The sequence below is a fragment of the Amborella trichopoda genome, chromosome 6 (assembly GCF_054954075.1).
Source record: "Amborella trichopoda isolate Santa Cruz 75 chromosome 6, AtrichopodaSantaCruz75HAP2 v2.0, whole genome shotgun sequence".
Classification (NCBI taxonomy): Eukaryota; Viridiplantae; Streptophyta; class Magnoliopsida; order Amborellales; family Amborellaceae; genus Amborella; species Amborella trichopoda.
This window is the reverse complement of record NC_142341.1, coordinates 40946321-40967362: the sequence shown is the minus strand read 5'-3', so window position 1 is coordinate 40967362 and position 21042 is coordinate 40946321. Positions and strand designations below refer to the sequence as shown.

Sequence of the window (21042 nt, the reverse complement as noted above, 5' to 3'; positions counted from 1 at the left end):
AATAACGATTATTATAATAAAATCATGTTATTCTAATCATATTGTTCCGATGACTTATTATGTTGAAACAAATATCATGTTAGAAAACATGTGATTGTATATAAGTGCCAAAGGCACTTAAAATAAGTAGAAAATAGTGCCATGACTGTTAAATGGTACAAGTTATCATTAGAAAATCTTTTTGGAATGGTGATAATATTTTTATTAGAAATCATTTTAGAATGGTGTGATGATGATTTTAATTCAATATTTTAGTAGAATTTTGTGACAAAAAAGAAGGAAATTATAATTCTGTATTTTAGTGGAATTTTGTGACAAAAAAGAAAGAAATGATAGTTTATAGGCACGTGCTGGTAAAAGGTTGATAATGCATTTCCTATATTTCTTCAGACATAGCCAAACAATAACAATTTATTTCCCAGGTTGCATCTAAATACCACCCAAATAGTAACAATCCATTTACAGGTTATGTATTACGCCAATAATATATTTCACAAACAATATATTTTCAGGTATGCAAACGACTACCAAGTGTATAAAAATTGTGCAATGCAGGTAAACAGACATGAGGAAAAACATACTAGAATACTATGCAATTTCAAAATATGGGAACCGAGCAAAAACGTTGATATAAATTTTGAAAATTTTGAATGTTCAAAATCTTCTTTTATTAATTATGCCCTAACGTGGCAGAAAGTACCATCATTTTATTAAGGGTGTGGTTTCTATAAGGTTACAACCTTAAATGATCCAATTAAGGTGCACCTCCAAATTTTATCATAACATGTAATTTTGGTGTAAAACAATCTTCGGATTATCTTGAAATCTATTTTCATCTCTAATTATAAAATTTGAAACTTTAAAAATGGTTAAAATCAAATAGATCTATCAACATATGAAAATCTTGAAGATGAATGTTTTAGATAATGTGCTGCAATATGCACTATTTTTGGGACTCAAATTTTATTTTTTTTCCATATTCATGCATTTCGATGTCGAGATCATCGATTAGAGGGTTTTTCAATATTAAAACAATCTTTTGCGATGGATTTTTGAGGTGCATATGTAATTCTACTTTTTAAGTTTGCAACCTTGTATAAACTTTTTCCTTCTATTAAACACCATATATACCTTGTTCAATACTCTAAGGAAATTATTATTAGGTGTTGGTTTTATGGACCTTCAAAAGATTACATTTCGATCTTCACTATTTTTTAGAATGAGCACTGAAAATGCAGTCCAGTTGCATCCATCAACCTTTTCTAAGAGAGGAAAATCAGACTAACCAGGAAGACTTGTTGGCCAGATGAAGGTAGGACTAAAAGATACCACCTTGTTCATTGGCTCAAATGAGGGAAGATGTCAATGATCACCTTTTCTAGGCTCCCACCCAGGAAAAGGCTTGGGTGCGAAAGCATATGGCATGATCGAGGCTATTTCTGAACCACCCAAGGCAGAGATAGAAAAGGGCAGTCATAGAGGCTGAGGGTGTTCACTCACGCTCCTTCAATGTCCGACCCAGCCTTTACGCCAATATGGCTTTGTATTTGGAAGCATTCAAAGCCTTGACCCATTGGTCATCAGCCCTCTGCTTGAACCTAAAGAGGTCTTATCTTCTTTGCCCAATGCAAAGTTAACGTCCTTTATGGAGAATCTTCGAATTCTATATGTTTGAGCTCTAGCACACATGATATCCACGTCAGGGAAGAAGACCAGTCCTCCTAGGTGAATAAGATGATGCACACGGTCAAGACGAGTCCGTCAGATAGTAAATATTCCCAATATGAAATCATAATTCAAGGGAGAACTGGTCAATCGTCCCCATGGCTATTGAATAGTTGGCAAGATACTAGCGGCATTTGCGAATCCCACCATAAAAAAAAGGTAGGTGCATGTGTTTATTCTAAAAAATGCGGGCAATAAATTATGTTCCCCACCTTGGTTTCAGGTACAAACATATCAAAAGAGTTGATAGAGAAAGGACCCCATCAAATTACGTTACAGACGAGGATCAGGCTAAAAACCTTCTCCTGCTCGGACCACCGGCAAAGTCGACTTCCTGCACACTTTAGTCTTTGAGTTCAAGAGAGGTTTTGAAATATTTAATGAAGAGAGGAGGGGATTTAATGAAAACTTTAGCAAAGAGAGCAAGATCAAAGAAAGCAATAAATGAAACTAATAAAAGTTAATAAATACACAAAATGAGATTAAATTGAACTCAAAACTATCATTAATGAAAGTAAAAGGAAGGGAGAAAGTGATACTTGAAGCTGAGCCCCTAGGCCCCGGCGCCTGCCTGTTTAGAATAGATGGTTACACGGTCAATCTCGGTCCTTTAGGTTTTAACGGGCAAATGAATATAGGCGGGAGAGGGTCGAAAATGTTTGATTATCCCAATTGTCTTCAGATTAGAGTGTGATTTTGAGGGTTCAAAATTTCTAGTTTAAGGGTTGGATAAGGTTCAGGCTCCATCTAGGTTTGGTCCGATAGAGCTTTTGCATGAATATTTAAACTTTTTGGACCTTGGAATCAAGGTCAAGTGCCTTATTTATATGCAAAGAAGTCTTAAGATCATCATTGGATCTTTTTTTGTACAATCTGAGCCATTCAAATTCTGTCCCACTGGCAGTGGCGCCAGATCCGCATTAATTAGCATTAATTGCAGTCAACAAATTTAAATGCTGTGAAACCATGTGATCCGGCTGGGGTATAACCTTGTGGGTGGAGTGTCAGAGGCCCAATGCTATTGGAAGTGGCGCTCGGGCTAATCGGAGCCGCTTTTTGACAAATTTTGCCACGAGTCGTCTTTTGGGTGTTCCTTTGTATAGTAGATGAAATAATCATAATTAGTTGCATTTCTAGCTTCCTTTGGCGTCATTCCGAGTTGCGACGGTGTCAGTCGACCGTTTGAGCTCTATCGTATGATTGATTTGGTGTTTCCTCGACGAATCCGAGGGTGACACGCCCTTTCGTACTGACATCTGACATGTCAATACTCATTGACACGTGTCAATCCGTACTGACATGTGATGTAACCATGTACATCCAGATTGTCTTCAATTTTGACTGTTAGAGGCCTGACGATATTCTCAAGGGCAATGGAGCCATGCTTATTTTATCTCCTCTCGTGTCGCCATGTCTGATTGGTGTATCAATCATTCTCGTGTTTGAGAATGGCGTTAGCTCCACTGGCAGTAGCACCAGAACCTTTTTCTTTAAGTTGGTAGTTCTAGGTTCTGATTTGTCCTGCCTTGATTTTCTTCAGTGCTTTGGACTCTACTGGGCGATTTGAGGCTCATGGGGGCCAGTTTACGGATGGGTCAAGATGAGTGTGAGTGGTTCAAATATTAGGATAATATTCTCAATATACGTTGGTCTTCCATAGTTTCCTCGATCAAGACCGGGGTGTCTACAGTAGCGTGTCCCAGCGTGCCCTTTACCCTCCCAATCCCAAACTGTATTCAGTCCATTGACAGATACATCTAGGAATCTTGAACAGTCGAATAACAATCATCAGAAAGCTGAAATAATCAATCAAGATAAACAACATCAAAAGAAGAAGTAAATTCCCCACCTCTGTTAATGACTCAAGACACTGAGATGAACAATGGGTCTAGCAACCCAGACAAAGGTTCAGAGTAAGAAGAGGCTAAAGATTATTTCTACTGTGAAGAACTTGAGTCCCATGTAGAACAATTCAAACAGAGGTTCGACAATAGTCTAACAACTATTGTCAAAGGTACACAAGATGTCAACCTAGGATGGAGGATCCTAAGATAACCAACATTGGTACCTCATTGTACCTTGAGGAACAGAAGAAGATGATCGTAGTCCTTAAGAATTATAGAGACGTCTTTGCTTGGTTTTACGATGACCTACCAGGACTTGACTAAGCCTGGTTGAACATCGCCTTGTATTACATGAAGGTCCACAACCTGTAAGGCAGAAATTGCTCCAATAGAAGCTCCAACTAGAACTCAAGATCAAAGAGGAAGTAGACAAGTTTTTAAAATCCCACTTCATTTTACCCGTCGATTACCTGAAACGGCTAGCCAACATAGTGGTTGTGTTATAGAAAGACATGAGAATAAAAGTATGTGTGCACTACATGTATCTAAATAAGATATGTCCAAAACACGATTGCCTATTATAGATCCCCTCGTTGATAACATTGTCAGTCATGAAATGCTATCCTTCATGGATGAATTCTCCTGTCACAATCAACACCTAATGGAGGTAGAAGATCAAAAGAAGACATCTTTCACCACCTAATGGGGAACCAATTATTACAGAGTCATTCCATTGGCCTGAAAACCACTACAGTCACGTAGCAATAGTTGATTACGAAACTCGGTACTCTAATGTGGAGAAACACTGTGTAACGCTCATATGGGCCATACAAAAGTTGAGATACTATGTCATGACACAAGTACACTCCATCAAGTTGATCTCCAATGAATCCACTCACAAACCTACTTGTAAAACTAATCCTTAATAGACACTTGGCGAAGTGGAGGATACTCAGTGAATTTGGCAATGAATATGTCGTGCAAGAATCTATAAAGGAACAAGCCATCACAAACCACCTGGCCGAGCATGCACTACTGGACGAAACACTAGTTAATACTGACACTCCTGATGAAGAGCTCTTCACTCATAGAACACCCAACTTGGGAGGTTTACTTCAACGGAGCCAAAAATGAATATGATGCATGTATAAGAATTATACTTTGATTACAAGAAAAAGTCTTCTACTAACTGCCATAAGGCTAAATTTCATGTGTATTAACAACATTGCTGAATACTAAGTATTAACAGTCATACTTAAGGGTGTTTTTCAACTACGAATTGAATGATTAAGAGTTATTAGTGACTCTTTAATCATCATGAACTAATTATAAGGAAAATGGAGGGTTAATAATGAAAAACTACATCTCTATCAAGTAAAGGTGGAAAGCATACTCAAGTGCTTCAACAAAATAGACTTCCAACATGTGACTAGCAAAAATAACTGGTTCGCTATACCCTTGCCAGACTCGCCTCAAGGTTCAAACTCTAATACAAATGAATATGCATCCATCCTAAATCCGACATAGACACAAGCCCTCATCTCCTAAAACTAAAAGAATCAATGAAGAAGAAGAAAAATAAAATGAAGAGGAAGAAGTATTTGAAGTAAACAATCAGCTTGTGGAAATGAAGCCAAGGTTCTATGACATTCAAGTCATTCTAAGAGAAGGGAAGTATCTAGAAGTTGCCACAAACAAAGTAAGATAGGCTTTCAGCAAACTTCATTCTAATCGGCAATCATCTTTATAGAAAATCATTTGATGGAATTATCCTAAGATGCGTTTATGAAACAGATAGAATTCTTAAAAAAATTCACAATGAAATATGACACATTGGGGAATCAACTTTCGTGCAAAAAATTAGATGTTGGGGATATTACTATACTACCATGATAAAAGACTATTGGAAGCACGTCAAAAGGTGCCCCAAGTATCAAGTCTATGGGGATCTCATCCATGCACCATCCATGCCTTCAAATTCCACTCCACTTGTGTGACCAATCACTCATGGGCACTAGATGTAATTGGCATGATTTCCCCTAAGGCTTTCATTGGACACATGTTCATCTTGATAGCCATAGAATATCTCAGTAAGTGGGTTGAAGCTACCTCATTTGTCAAGATCGAGGGATAACATGTGGTCCGCTACATAAAAAACAATATAATATATAAATTTGAAGTCCCAAAAATGATAGTTATAGATATTAGGCCCAATTTCAAAAATGAAAAGAGTAACGAGGATGTACAAGAAACTTCGCATAACCTATAAATTCTCTACACTATACTATTCATAGGGAAATGGCTAAAGCGAGGTCACAAACAAAACACTTATTAAGATCATCAGCCACAAACAAAAGACTTCTTATGATGATCAATAGAATAACATAAAGTGGAAAGGATTGACACAAGAAATTACAAGACGCACTCCTATCCTACATAATAAACAATAAAACCATTACGGATATGACTGTGAACTCCATGGTCTTCGGCATGGAGTGTCTTACTTGTTGAAATAAAGATACCATCCTTAAGGATTCTCGCCCACAAAGAGTCCAATGAAAAAAAATGGAATATGCTTGCTCAGCCACCCTTGAGACTCTAGACATCTTAGAGACTACGTTGGCAACCTGAGCTAGACCATGTTTAGCATGACAAACTAGTAGTACTTGTTGACTACTATCCCTTGGATCAATTTGCAATAAGGGATGACTTTGACGTATTCGATGTATTATGAAAGGAACCGAAGCTTTGTTTTAGAGTGTAGGGTGGAAAAGCTTTCCTAGGATGTGAGGCACCTTGGTGAGAATGAAATTCTTTGGCTGGACATGATATCCTATCATATGAGGGGTTGCTTGGGCTTAAGGGAGAGTCCTATACGCCAGGCCGGCCCTTCTATTAAGGGCACCTCTGCCTACAAGCTGAGGAATTTATAGATGTCCTACCTTGCCTAGAGATAAGTGAAAACAACTTTGATAGTGTTGTAGCACATGGCGAGCTTAATATCACCAGTCTGCTGTTGCTCAGGACTTTTGGGTGCCTTCACTCCTTTGAATGAAACCGAGATTGAGACCCTAAGGCGGCTAGAGAAGTTGCGCTTGCTGAAACAATGGGCCCTTTGATAGTCGATGCCCCCACATATGTCTCTATCGGCCTCTAGGGGACCAAGATAGTTTCGACCATGAAAAAGGTTGTTGATGAAACAATGGCGCGCGCGCGATGAACCTCAATACAAGGGAGCTAACAATTAGGCTGACGAGATGACCTTTTTGCAAACGCAACAGAGAAAGAAAGAGTCACACTCAAAATCTAGATGCTACCCAAATTGAAGGACAAACTCCTCCCTAGTGAAGTCGTTAGAAATTTGGTTGCCCGAAGTGTCAGTATCAAGATATTATGACTCCTATAATGAAAATAATTAGAGAACACAAACATGGAGAAGAAATTTACCGTTAAACCCTCTAAATGGATAAAGGCTTTTGTACGATCAATGGGGATTGAAGGAGTTCCAAGAGCTTTGGGGTTCTTTTTTCATTTACATTAAATCAATACCATTGATTTGGGTCATAGAACATAGTACAAATATTAAAGAAACAAAAAATATTAAAGAAACAAAATACAACAAACAAAGACACCAAGAGACATCTACATGTCTTTATATATAAATATAATACAAGCACACATTGAATAAATTTGTTCTCCTTAATTAGGATTATAAGCCAAATGTAGATCCTGAGCATTCGTTCTTTAGGGACATCGTCACATTCCTGGAGTTTTAGAGTGTCGTCAACATTCTTGGCCCCACCTAGATCTATGAACTTTTTGGGTATCTGACGTATCAGTCTCTCCCCTCCAATCGTTTAGGCCTTAGCAATAATCAATGTGCATTATATAGGCTACTCGAGATGATAATCATGAATCGAAGTCATTCACCCAAAATCATGGCGGTCATCTCTAATAGGTCCTCATAGCATAGATATCATTTGAGTATGATGTGAAACAAACCTTAGAGGATGGGATTTTCTATGAGAAAGATCCTTATTTGCTCACACCAGCGGCAAAGCCTTTCGTGTTTATAAGAACATTCAAAGTGGACAATGTAATTTTCACAAAGCAAGTTCTTTTAATCTGAATTTTCATATGTTAATAAAGGACTTTGAGAGGAATCTAAGGACATTAATTTCCAGACAAATGGATCAAAGATGAGGACGATATAGCCATTCTAATTTATCTTATTACAGTTTCTGATTTTCTACAACAAACCTACCTATTATGAGCCATATATCTTTCAAATCAGATTATTATTTGCTATGGCATCTCATTGATATGATCGAAGAACAAAAAAACTCCACATAAATTGTTAGAAGCCTCAATTTGAAAGCAGTAAACGTCTGCATGTATGTTATGTATTGGAAATGTGTTGATGACATATTAGATCTCTCTCAAAATCTAAATCCATGAGCAATGGCTCTCCCATGGATGTTAGTGAAGAATATGTTCCCTCCAAATTTCATGAGAAAACTCCAAATCGATTAGGAGAAATCTTGATTTTTCTATTCATGAGTTATCTCGTCAAGTGAAGAGGTGCTTGACAGTTGGTGAACGTAGTGGCACCTCTGAGTACTGAAAAAGGATGAAATCATCTCCAAATGATCTAAAACTATGGAAATAAGATTATTATTCCTTAGATTAAACTTCTAGCAACTTTTCATGTGATTTCAAGATAATAATATTTGGGACTAATATCATGCCTACCTTGGTGCATACTGAATCTAAAAATTGTATGTTTTCTCATGCTAATGATACTAAAGCAAACGTCTAGAGAATGTTTGGACTATTAATGTTCCAAAACACACCGAAACATTAGCATCTCAATTTCGCTGCGTACCATTGAACAACAAAAAAATAAAATAACAATAAAGAGTACTCTAAAATTTTAGGTAAATACAAACAATACCTGCCACTTCATGAAATGATTGTGGTGATCGAATCATCCTATTTAACAATAAGATGTTTACTTTTTTTTTTTTTATCTAACTTAGGTACCTATTTAAAAAACATGACAAGAATAATCAAAGTATCCTTATTCAAGATTAGGAACCTTGAAATAAACCTCTTCAATACGCATAAAAAAATGGAAAAGGATCAAATTGCCCTTGTTCAAGGCGGATAATTCATCCCATTTAATATTGAGATGCTTACTTTTTCTATTTAATTTAGATACATATTTGGAAAAATGATGAAAATAATCGAAGTGTCTTCGTTCAAGATTAGGAACCTTGAGCAAGCCTCTTTAGAAAACATGATAAAAAAAAAATAATCAAATGCCCTTGTTCAAGATTAGGGACCCTAAACATGTACTTCGGTAATAGAGCCCAACTAAGCCAAATAATGATTACCTAGTTAGTCCAAGCCAAATAAGATTACCAGGTTGTTCATGGTGAATGGTAAAAGCATTTACCATGAAAAAAGTTAGTGTTGTCTTGAACAACCAGGGTTATTATTATAGTTTCATAAGTTTGTGTTACAAACCTTGAAAAATAAGTGGTGTTAGGCTAAATTACTATAATTTCCTTGTTTGTTCAAGATTCTCGAATAGGAGCAATGCACTATAATTTAACATATTTTTTAGATGAGTTGTGTGAGCGAAATCAAGTTTAAAAGAGTAATTATTTTAATATCAGATGCGATGGTTTTATAAATTTTGAAAAATGCAAATGCAATTTTGTCCATTTAAATGATAGTTTATGTTAAGGTTTTGTTGTGTAATTTGACAATTTTAGGAATAAAAAGTTTATTCAAGGCATCAACCTTGTATTATAAAAGTAATGCACACCTCAAAATCTATCAGAGAAGGTTTTTTGACACTAGAAACCATACAATTGAGCATCTCAATTTTGAGATGTATAGAGATGAAGAAAGACATAGTAGTTCAATTGATCACGTTGACCTCGAGATGTATGAACATGAAGAAAGAGTTCAAGTCCTAAAAATAAGAGAAATTAATGTAAATACCATTTTTTTTCCATAGACATTGTCTACCAAGAGACCATCTATCATTGTACATGGAGATCAGAATCATTCTTGTCTTTTAAATTTCAAAATAGGTAGTTGCAAGAGTGTCATTGCATAGATACAAGTTCCAATAAAAAATATTCTTGGAATGTGTGACTCATCCTAAGATATTCAATGTAACATCTAATGAGTGAGAATGATTGTGACCTCCATGTACAAATAATAAATGGTCTTTTTGTAGACAATCTCATTTGAAAATTGCTCCCAAATTCTTCTATTTTTCTATGATGTCCCTTTTCTTCCCCACTTTTTAATTTTTTTCTTGAAATTGCCCTTTTGTTCAACACTCGTGCCAATAGTTTGTTTTGGGTAAGTTGAAAATTGAGTTCGGCACTTGGAGTACGAAACTTTGTTTTGTGCAACATTAGGCGACAATCTAAGTACGAACTTTGTTTTGAGCATATGCCCAAAACAAGGTTTGGCACTTAGACTTTGGCATTTTGAGGTACTCTGGTTGCATCTCCTTAGAAAGGGTCACGTAATGTTTGTATTTTTATTTTTCTTTAATGTAATCCTTTTTTAGAATACTAATAATAACAAAAAAAAAAGTAGGAGCTCGTCATCCCCATTGATTCAAAATGTTGCATAAAGGGCATTTTACAAAAAATAAGAAAGCATAATAACAATAAAAAAATGCTTGTGGAATAGAAAATTTGAGGGAGTTTTTTGAAATATATTAAAATGAGGTATTTAGGTTAATTCCTAAAACTAATACATCCTTTCCTCGTAGAACATAAAATTTCAGGGATAGTTTTTAAATATATTAAAAAAGAGGTATTTAGGTTAAGTCCTAAAACTAATACATCTTTTAACATATTATACAGACCATTCATTTTTAAGATTTTGAAGTATTTTGAAGTGTTATGCTTGGTCCATGCTATTTTTGGAAGGTATAGATATTGTTAACATTTGGAAATACACCTTGCTTTTGATGAACAATTATTTCATGCGGGCGCATTTATACAATATGTGGTCCAGAGGTTTAAAGCAAAATGGATGGAAACATGTCGTCCATCAAAAAGCAAAAAGCAGTTGTAACTAACGGTCCAAATGTTTTTTAATTGGATTATTATTTTTAATTTTCAAAATTTATTTTTGTTTTTATATTCATAATCTCTATGTTAAAAAGGTTATGTATCCTGTAAAAATTAAGACCAACTTTACAACAATATTTATTGCCAAGCCCGCATTTGTACATATGCGGGCTTGGCCGCATGCTAACCGCGTCCTAGTTTGATTGTTCATTTACACCTTAGTTAAACGGCAGTGGTGGTTCGTCCAAGGGAATAAATATTGTTAAAAATAACGGAAAACTGTTCCATGAGACGAATCCCTGCTCTCGTGGTTGTTCCCTATGTTGAGAGTGGAGAAGAGAGAGACTGCGAAAGTACTTTTTCCTGGACCATGGTTCGGGTCCGGGTCAGACTTGGACCCGGATTCAGATTTGACTGGACTCTAATTTATTGGATTTGGACTCTAAAAATATAACTATGTACCTAAAAATATTTTATAAATTTATTAAATATACACATGTATTATTTAAATATAAAAAAGTTCATGTAAAATTGCAACTTTAAAAAGTAGAATTAAAGATGCAACTCAAAAATCATCATAAGGTTGTTTTAATGTTTTAAAGTTGTTTTAATGTTGAAAAAAACCCTTGGCAATGAGATATATAAATATAAAAAAAAAAAAGAAATTTTTAGTTGTAGAAAATTAGAAATAGTGCAACTTGCAACACATTATTTAGACAATCCATTTTCAAGATTTTTATATGTTTATCGATCTACTTGATTTTAACCATTTTTTTAGTTTAAAATCTTATAAGTAAAAATGAAAATATATTTTAAGATAATCTTAAGAATTTTTACGCCAAAATTACATGTTATGATAAAATTTAGAGGTGCAACTTAATTGGATTGTTTGAAATTTCAACTTATACAAACCATACTCTTTAAATATTTTGACTAAAAATATATAATTATATTTATTTAAATAATATATATTAAATATTAATAGTATTTTAATTGGGCCTCTATAGACCCGGACCCGGACCCGGACCCGAACCCGAACCCAGACCCATGGACCCTAATACTATTCAGCAAGATCCAATTTTTGGACCCATGCCGGAACCGGGTCGAGTGCTAGTCCCTTGCCCGCGCGGTAGAGAGAGAGAGGTGTAAACTTTTTTCAGGCGCTCGCTGTACTCTACCATCATCTCATCTGCGTCTCTAACACGAGAGGAGAGAGAAACACAGTGAAGGAAACATGACATAAATTGTTTGATTTCGCAGAAGAACTGAGGCTAGGTCACCATGGCCATGTAAACAGAAGAAAGACAGAGTAGATTTATATGTGCAACCATATGACGCTTCCATGTGTCAAGCCATGAAGCAGGTGTCACTCTTCTCCCAAACAATCCCTCCCCAATATTTCTAATTCCTCTCTCTTCTCTCTCTCTCCATGGATTCTCAGACCATGACAAGCCCCATCTGTCTTTCGCCTCCCCCACAAGAGAGCGACCCCCTCTTGCTTAAACCAGTGGATTGGCTCATCGACCTTCTCTCTATACACCTCAACTTCATTTCCCATTTCTTCTCTGCAATTTCATCCACATTCTATGCCTTCTTATCCATGGTTCTCGAGTTCTTTCACTCGATTGGTGAGGCCAAACACAAGGCTGAAGAGACCGCTCACCAGGAACTTGAAGCCGTTTCGAGAGCTCCCTTGGCCGTGGCTGAAGGTGGGGGTCTATTTGCAAAGAAGCTGGTTTTTGGCTGCTTGGGGGCCACTTATGTGTGCTCAATTCTCGTTTTGCTCCTGGTTTTTTCTGTGCTTTTGGGAGTTGGGTTTGTTAATCTTTGGGTTGAAGAGCCTGTGGTGGTTAAGAAGAACCTCTATTTTGATTATACTCAGCCTCACCCTGTTGCTGTTGTCTCTGTTGATGATTTGGGGAATTTCAAGAGTTTGGTTCGTGGGAAGAGAGCTATACCTGCTGGTCACACCTTCTTTGTCTCTGTGGTTCTTGTATTGCCGGAGTCTGATTTGAATAGGAATTTGGGCGTTTTTCAGGTACTGGGTCTTCGATTTTCTTTTGTATTCATTGGCTTCTGATTTTCTTATTTAATTTTGATCTTGCTTTTGCGGGTTGCGAATATTTTATTTTTCTATTCTGTATCCGATTTCTTGTTAAGTGTTATTTTTGCTTCTATTATGGGATGTGCTTGATCATTTTGGATGCTTTGGTGATGGTTGCTCTGAAAATTGGCTCATTCATATCTTTTTTTTAAATTTTAAGTTGGTTTTGTTTGTTTTTACGTTCATTATGGTTACTGCCTTTGAGAATAGCTTACATTTGGTCTTTAGGGAAATGCACATCATTTATTTTTGGAAATAGAATAATGCAGTTATTGGTTTAACTATTCAGTGCTGGAGTTGCAAATTATTGAGGGAGATAAATACTGAGACGTTTTCATGAGGGATCGCTAGTGTTTAAGGGTCTGTTAGAGTTGCAGTTTTTGAGTAACTACTGTTCTTTGTTGATCATTGTCTAAAGTTGCTGTAGAGCAGCAATGAATGGTAATTTTTAGCAAACATTAATGAAATAGCATCTTCTTATGAGTAGAGATAAATAACTATGATTATCCCCATTAATTTTTCAATGATTCTGTTGAAGAAGTTGAACGGTGAGTACCTCCCTGCTTTTGAATTTTGTGCCCAAAAATAATTTAAAAACATTGGTCAAAGTGATGAGATAGAATTGCAGCAAAGTTTTTTTCTGCCTTTTTAAGTCTGCAGTCTTGAATAGAACAGTTAACACATTAAAAAAAAAAAGAGTCTGTAGTCTTGGTCTGATTCTAAACTTCATTCTTTATTTTCTGTCTCAGTTGGGAAGAGTCCCTGTTATCATACTCTGTGGAACTTTCCTACCTTGTGATACTAAGGAGATAATGAGATGGTGTTTCTAATTTTCTATAATAAATTTGAGATCATGGAATTGGCTACAAGGACATCTCTCTCTTGTGGCCATGACGACCATGTTCCTAATTGCAATATCTGAAGTCAAATTGTATACCCTCTTCCATATGATCACTAGGAATGGCTTTCTTCTTTGATTTGCACCGCCTTCTCTTATATGGACATCAATATGCCTTTCTTCATTGGGACTTAAACAAGTTTTATGTGGTGCCCACATCCATAGATGGTTACAAGAAATAAGTCCTTTCTGTATCATCTTTGCAAGTCGTTACACTGTTTTCACCAGGCTTGTGGAACATGGTTCCAAGGATTGAAGGACAAAGTAGGCTATATACATAGTTGGCAAGAGTGGTCTCTGAAATGGTGATTGGCGTAACTCATATGTTTATCTGATCAGTAGATGCTATGATTGTTGTTTGGTAGTCTGTATGGATTTTGTTTTTACATCATGGGTTCAATTAATCATTTGTTCACGTTGGATGGTATTGCCCATTAGAAATGGTAGGTTGTAGTACAATTCCATGTGAAGGATCTGGGTCATAGACTCCTAGGTGGTTCATCTTGGGCATGGAACTGTTGTTTACTCAGCACCAAATGTTCATTAAGACTTTTCTAAGAGATGCATACTAAAGATTGTAAAATTGACAACTTCATTTAGCGATTCTTAGGGTCTTGTAGTTGATAATGTTATAAAGTCCTAAAAACATTTTTCTCTAAAACTACACATGATGATGGTGGACAAATAACAGAAAGACCCATATTGTACTAAAGAATAAATGCACAAGGAACAAAAAATATGATAAAGACCAATGTTGGATTCCAGGGCTCAAGCAAGAAACTCGGCCCCTTGCCAAGAAGAGTAACTTGGGGGAGTTCGAGACAACTTTTCCGAATTGCCCGATTTGAGGAAAGGTGCCAAAAACTAAAAAATTAGCAAATAAATATGAAAAATAAAATATGGAAAAGTATACAAAGAGACCATTTCCTTTTAGTACAAGGAGGTCACAACCATTCTTGTGCGTCAAATTTCAAATCAAATGGTTATAAGTGTACTTGTGATTAAACTCAAAGCCCAACAAAAAATTTCTCAAACTTCGTGACACACCCCAAGCAATCCAATTGGATATCTAATGGCTAGGATTAATTGTGATCTCATTGTACAAAAGATAAATTGTCTGTTAGTATACAATCCATAAAAAATTTAAACAATATTTAGAGATGCAAAAAAGCATATGAAATAAAAAAGGGTATAAATCATGGAATAGGAAAATTCACTAATGTTATTGGCTTGGAAAAAATAATTAATATATGAAAATGGGAAAAATGAGAAATAATATAATAAATGAAAAATCATAAAAACACAAGTATATTTAAAATGAGTTATAAATCAATTATGATTGATTTAGTAAAAATCTTTCTAAAATGAGTTTAAAATGTCTTTTTCTCAATTCTAGTACTTCCAATATATAAATCTGGCAAAACTCTTTCTAAAAACACAAATTTGGCTCCAATGGCACACTGTAGGTCCTTCGATCTTGAAAAATGAAAAAGGGGGGTGGATTTCCTCCCCTTTTAGAAGCCCGGGTTTTACAGTACTCAGGTGAGTCGCTATAGTACACGCGTGGGTATTGTACAGGGTACATACCTGTACCCTGTTCTGGGCTCGGTAGTCCCTTGTGCCCAAGTAGCTTACCCAAGTTCAAGTCAACCAGGACGAGTTTTCAACCTTTGATAGAAACTAACTAGGAACCTGAAGGTAAACCTGCTCATAAAGATATTTTGGAATGGTCATTCTAGGATTGGAAACACAAGATTTAGGATGCTGTTTAAAGCGATTGCGCTAGAAATGGAGAGTTCGACTTTGTTAGAGCTGTAGCTTCCACATGTACATGCTGAAGGGAATCATTGAACAAAAAAGCAAGCATAGTGTTCATGTGGGTAGATATATTTGTATGAAGCCTTGAAATCATTGATAAAAAAGATGGTGACTTATTTGAAATTGTGGAGGCTTAGCAGGCTTGGAAGATTTTATGCTGTTACCTGAGAAATAGAAGGCTATTGGAAGGATTGCCTAAGTGACTTTTCATCCCTAAGGCATATATGGTTGGATCAGCTCTATGTCGCAATGCCGAAGGAGTGATCCCGATGGCAAGCATTGCCTTTGTAGCATCATTGTAGAGTAGGAAATTAAACTTCTAGAAATCATTTGTTCTTATTGAACCTGGGACGTTATGGTTTTCCGTTTTTCTTTTTTCCCTTTTTGATTGGTCCTTTACAGGTTTTAGCCCCTGTTGTATCTTTTTCTTATGTTAGTTGTGTTGTGGAACCATTTAGTTGTATGACTAATATATTCATGCCCAACTTGACATGGTCCTTATTCATTTCTCCTCCACTTCGTAATTCTTTCACATTACTGTGGTTCCGATTGTCAGTTACTTCATAATTGTAGCTCGTGTGCTTTTTAATTCTTTTTTTTTTTCAGATTTACAGATTTTGACTTTGCAATTACAATATATGGGTATTGCCAGTTTTAGTTTTTGATAGTGATTACCATCACATCATTTTTCTATTCAAAACTCTTTATTGGCAACAGCTGAAGCAATGAGCTCATGTTCCATTTTGAAATGAGTGATAAAGCTGCAGTTCTTTGGACTGCCAGGGATTGTTTATCTATGAAGGGTGAATATCCAACGAAGCGTGTACTTGGATTCTTCAGAATCTGCCTTTTGGTTTCTATTGCTACATCCTTTTGATATATTAGATTGCCCTATGCCATGAATCCCTCTTGGGTGCCCAGATAAATGCTAGGAGTTTTAGGTGGTGAAATCTTATAAAAGTGTAGGAATATACAGGCAAGCACCTGCTATAAAGCGAGCTAAGTAGTGTCATGTCGACCTATGGGGGCAAAACTCCCCTTGCCTGATACAGGGTGGCACCTAGACAGCCAAAGCAGTTGCCTTTGGTAACATTGGTTGCTACCATTCTTTTGACCTTTTCAAGATATAGCACTACGTGGAGAGCTGATAGCCTTTGTCCTTGAAAACCTTTTGAGTTGAGATCATGGTGGTACAGCTTCACTTGTGAGTCACATGCCTCCCTTGAGTAAGATGGAAACAAAATTGGCCATGGCTCAGAAATCCAATTTAATATGATCTTAAAAATCATATATGGAGCTATAACCAGATCAGTAGTACCTAAACATTCAGTACTTGTAATTTGAACTTCTTTAATCATGTTATAGTTTGGTCAATCCTCTTTGTTACTGCCTTCATCACTGAGCCCCGTGGTCTCCATTAAGATGAAATTGTGAGTCATGAGAGAGTGCCATCAGCATGATGCTTCTCCTGTTGATCTCAAGTAAGTGTTTATCAGCTCCCTCCGTTGCTTTCTCTTTGTCGATTTCACCTTCAGTGTGTTGAGCAATTTTTGAACCCCATCTTGGGCTCTTATTCTTCTTTCTTGCCTTTGCATGGCAATGGGGGGTTTCTTCTTTGGGAAATCCTGGGGCCCTACATGGGCTATGAGGTTTGTGTTATGATGATATGAGTGCTGTAAATATTAAAAAGTGAGGAAAACATTAGAAAATGGATAGTTGTGCAAAGATGTCATGTAATTTTATCATGTCTCCCAAAAGGAATTAACAGTGTTGAACTTGGTGGCCGTTTTATGATAGCCTCTTGAACGACAGATTTGAGTTTGGTTAATCTTCAAATTAACATGGTGAAGATTTAAGATGCATAAATACAATACTTTTGTTTCTTATGTATCATGGTGTTTTTCTTTGTTCTTTTGTTGTTTTAACAAAGTTACTAGTAGATGCCTCTGTTGTGTCTAAGCAGTCGGTGCAGAATTATGAAATATTTGGAAGACCCCTAAAGGTACCATTTATTACTATTTTGTGGTTATAAATGAGTTGCTCTTTTGTTCAGTCTTAAAAGACTATTACATGCATTACACATCTGCGATAAATACTAATAAGTGGGATAAATTAGATTGTGGATTACTTGGACTTAGGAACTTTTTATGTCCTATTCCTAGCGTCTTGGTAGGTCTGCTATGGACTACTAGAATACAACATGCTTTCTGTTCTTCTGAATTCTCGCTTCTATCCTATTTCACTAAGGTGATGTTTGGGAGGGCATTGTAGTCTCTGCAGAACATGAATCTGAAATTGGGGAACTTTTTTTGTTTGTTTGAAATCTTGGAACTTTTGTTGAGTATTACAAATTTTGAACACTGATCTTGTATATTTTCAAAAGATAACAAGTCTTTCATTGTAAAGAAATTTTAAAGTTTATTTCTACTTAATGTTTATTCTCGGTTTATGTTTGCTTTTGGATTTCTTGTTTTGCTTGGTGGCTTAAGGGGTTTGCCTATGGGCTGGTTGATATTCATTCCTACACTTGGAATTGCTTGGTTCTAATCGGGAAGAACGCCAATGAGGTGCCTCTAGATAACTAGATAGATTCCCACTTCATTATAATTTTTTTTGTGGTGCTCGTCCCTTATCCTTGATTCATGTTCTTGTAAAGCGATCAAGAGGACAAGTAGGAACAAGAAGTCTATCATTAAGCAAGACTATATTATAAACAAGTAGGAAACAAGATGTCTATCATCTAACAAGGTGCAAGACAATATTATAAACAAGTAGGAAACAAGATGTCTAGCATCAAGCATGCTATTACTTTCCCAATCTTCCTGTGTCATTTTCTTTTACTTCACAACTTAACTCTAGAAAATAGAGTGGGTGATAGAAATTCATGTATCTTTGAATAACTTGCAAGGTCTACACTTGTTAATTTTGTAACAGTTTTCTTTTTCTTTCCTAATCTGATGATCATCTTCTGAAGTAGAGATTTTATTTTCTTATATATCTGACGAGGAACTCTGCCATGGCTGGTCCCGCGTCGGTCATGCCTGTTCTAAACAGGAGAAAGGATGAGGGTTGTTTTAGGTTGGCAGCCTGCTTGAAACTTTTGCCATATCTATTTCATGAATCATGAACCTATATTATAGACTAAAGGTATGGCTTTTGATAGAGGGAACAATATTCTTGTAGTTGATCCCTAATAGTTGGGATAAGGCTCGGATGATGATGATAATGATCGATGATAAGGGTTTGTAAATTGTCATATATTATCAAATACTATTTTATAATTGAACAATATATATCGGGAATGCATATAGAAATGAACTAGAGGGATTTTTAGTATTTGTTTATATAATGAAACATATGAGTTGGTCATTCATTTACAATTTGTCTTTTCATACTTCAAACTGGACCACCAGAGTAAGTATAAGTGATTGTCAAGATTTACAGTACCAGCTCAGCTGAGTTCTATTTTATGATTTACTAGGTTCTATGAAGGCCTAATATTCTTTTGTGCTTGTGACTCTGGTTTTCCCCTCTTCATTTCATCTTCGCTATCGGCATATCGCATCTTGGTTTTTATTGTGATTTATTTTTCTAGAGTTATCTCAAGCAAAAGAGTTGTCAAAAGTTTTTCACTACATTCTTTAATGTGGTCATGAGAGGCTTTCATCAGTTAACTGCAGAGATCCTCTCAGTAAATGGGCAGATGCTAGCCCGGTCAAGCCAGCCATGCATGCTCCGATACCGCAGTGCCCCAATCCGCCTTATGCACACCTTCCTGATGGGCCTGCCCCTCCTTGTGGGCCTACTCGGTGAGACCCAAAAGCTTGTTATCCCTGTTCTAGAATACAACGAAGAGTCAGGCCCTGCTACAAGGGCCATCAGGGTAACTCTACAGCCAAGGACAGGGACTACAAACGTACCCGAGCTTTACTCAGCTGAGATTCGTGTGAACTCTCGGCTCCCATTGTCCAAACAAGTTGTACATAATTGGAAGTGGACGTGCTATGTATGGGCCTCCTTATATACCTACACATTGCTTCTAATAATCACTATGTGTTGTTGCAAGAGGGTGGTTATGGGGGGACCGATGCGCCTGACTCGGGGCCCAACAGAGGAATTGAGACCCGGGGGACATCAGGTTTCTGGTGACCTTTCAGAGCCGTTACCACCAAGTGAAAAATTTTCCAGTGGGGTTATAGGGGAGGTATTTGATGAGTCAAAGAGACGGAGCCGAGGTAGGAGTAGAAGGAAGGAGATTTTTCGGCGAGGGTTGTCGCCGGAAAATGTTGGTGAGTTGAAATCGAGCTTGACTGTGGGAGAAAGCAAGGGTGTTGAAGATTCGGGATCGGTATGCCTGGGTGGCTGATGTATGGAGATTGTGGATGTTTTCTTTTTAGAATTTGTGTATTGGTAGAGGTCTGTCAGTGTTGGGAGACCCTTTCGGGCTCTTTTTGTAACTACCAAAGGTGGTCTCGTGTTCCTAAAAGAAATTAGGGAAGTAGGCTTGGTAGTAAAGATGGTTTTAGCCTCACATGCTTGAAGTATATTTTATTTTTATTATTTTGTTTCCGTTTGAAAAATTAGTTGTGATAAAATAAAGAACGTGGGAAAAGATATAGGGTGTGGTTTTTATAAGGTTGCATGTTTAAACAATACAATTAAAGCGTACCTCCAAATTTTATCATTGGCGTAAAAATTCTTAGCATTATCCGAAAATCTATTTTTTTATTTAATTATAAAATTTTGAACTTTTAAAATGGTTAAAATCAATTAGATGTATAAATATATGAAAACTTGAAAATGGAAGGTATAGATAAATATGTTGCAAGATGTATTATTTTTAAGACTCAATTTTTTTTTTTTTTTATATTCATATATCTCAATGTCAATTAGAGGGTTTTTCAACATTAAAACAACTTTTTTTCAATGGATTTTTGAGGTGCATCTTTAATTTACAACTTTATATAAATTTTTTCAAAAGATAAATGGGGAAGTATTGGTAATTTAATGTGATGATCAGGAGATGCCTTTTTATCTGTAGCGCCCTTATGTATTCTACCCCTTATATTGTTCTCTAATTGGCATCAGCTACATGGAAAGTAGGAATTTTAGTATTTTTTAATTGAAAAAGTTTATGTAAGAGCGAGGCTCTAGACAATCAAGTTAAGGTGTATCTCAAAAATTCACTAAAAGAGGTTGTTTTGATGCCGAAAGTTTCTCAAATTGATCAGAGTAGGAGGTGGTACATAAGTCCTTGTATTCTTTTATTCTTTAATGAAAAGTCATGGTTAAAGTTAAAAAAAAAAATGTATGTTTTTTTTGGGTTCATTAGAGGAGAAAGGCCTCTTCCTGTTTTTTCAATAGATTGGGGAGTTACATTTTTACATTTTGAAGTTGTTAATTGGAGGGTGTTAGTTGTAGGAGTGGATATTACGACGTGGTAACTGGGTGTAGGATGCTACCGTCACGACTTTAGTCCCATTCTTAAAAAAATGTGGTAAGTTAGTGGGGAATTGAGCCCTTACTTTTTGGTGAGAATGGAATTAG

General features: G+C 36.2%; 1 protein-coding gene across 3 annotated transcripts; it reads left to right on the top strand.

The window, feature by feature from the left end:
• Positions 1-11948: 11948 nt before the first annotated feature.
• Positions 11949-20107, top strand: LOC18429967 (seipin-1). Of its 3 annotated transcripts, none has more exons than XM_088870817.1 (2): positions 11949-12713; positions 19176-20107. In XM_088870817.1, exons 1-2 carry the CDS (start codon positions 12105-12107, stop codon positions 19188-19190), a joined length of 624 nt encoding a protein of 207 aa, XP_088726943.1. In that variant the 5' UTR covers positions 11949-12104; the 3' UTR covers positions 19191-20107. The 3 variants fall into 3 exon arrangements, with proteins under 3 accessions (XP_088726943.1, XP_006840194.2, XP_020520375.1); XM_006840131.4 differs by having other exon boundaries at positions 19166-20107; XM_020664716.2 differs by having other exon boundaries at positions 19091-20107.
• Positions 20108-21042: the final 935 nt, after the last annotated feature.

What these genes read in the sequence shown, in the direction of transcription:
- LOC18429967 (XM_020664716.2), top strand. Translation starts at nt 12,105, where the DNA reads ATGGATTCTCAGACCATGACAAGCCCCATCTGTCTTTCGCCTCCCCCA. An exon ending in GGAATTTGGGCGTTTTTCAG is followed by an intron (nt 12,714 to 19,090) that starts GTACTGGGTCTT and finishes TTATTTTTCTAG; the next exon opens with AGTTATCTCAAGCAAAAGAG.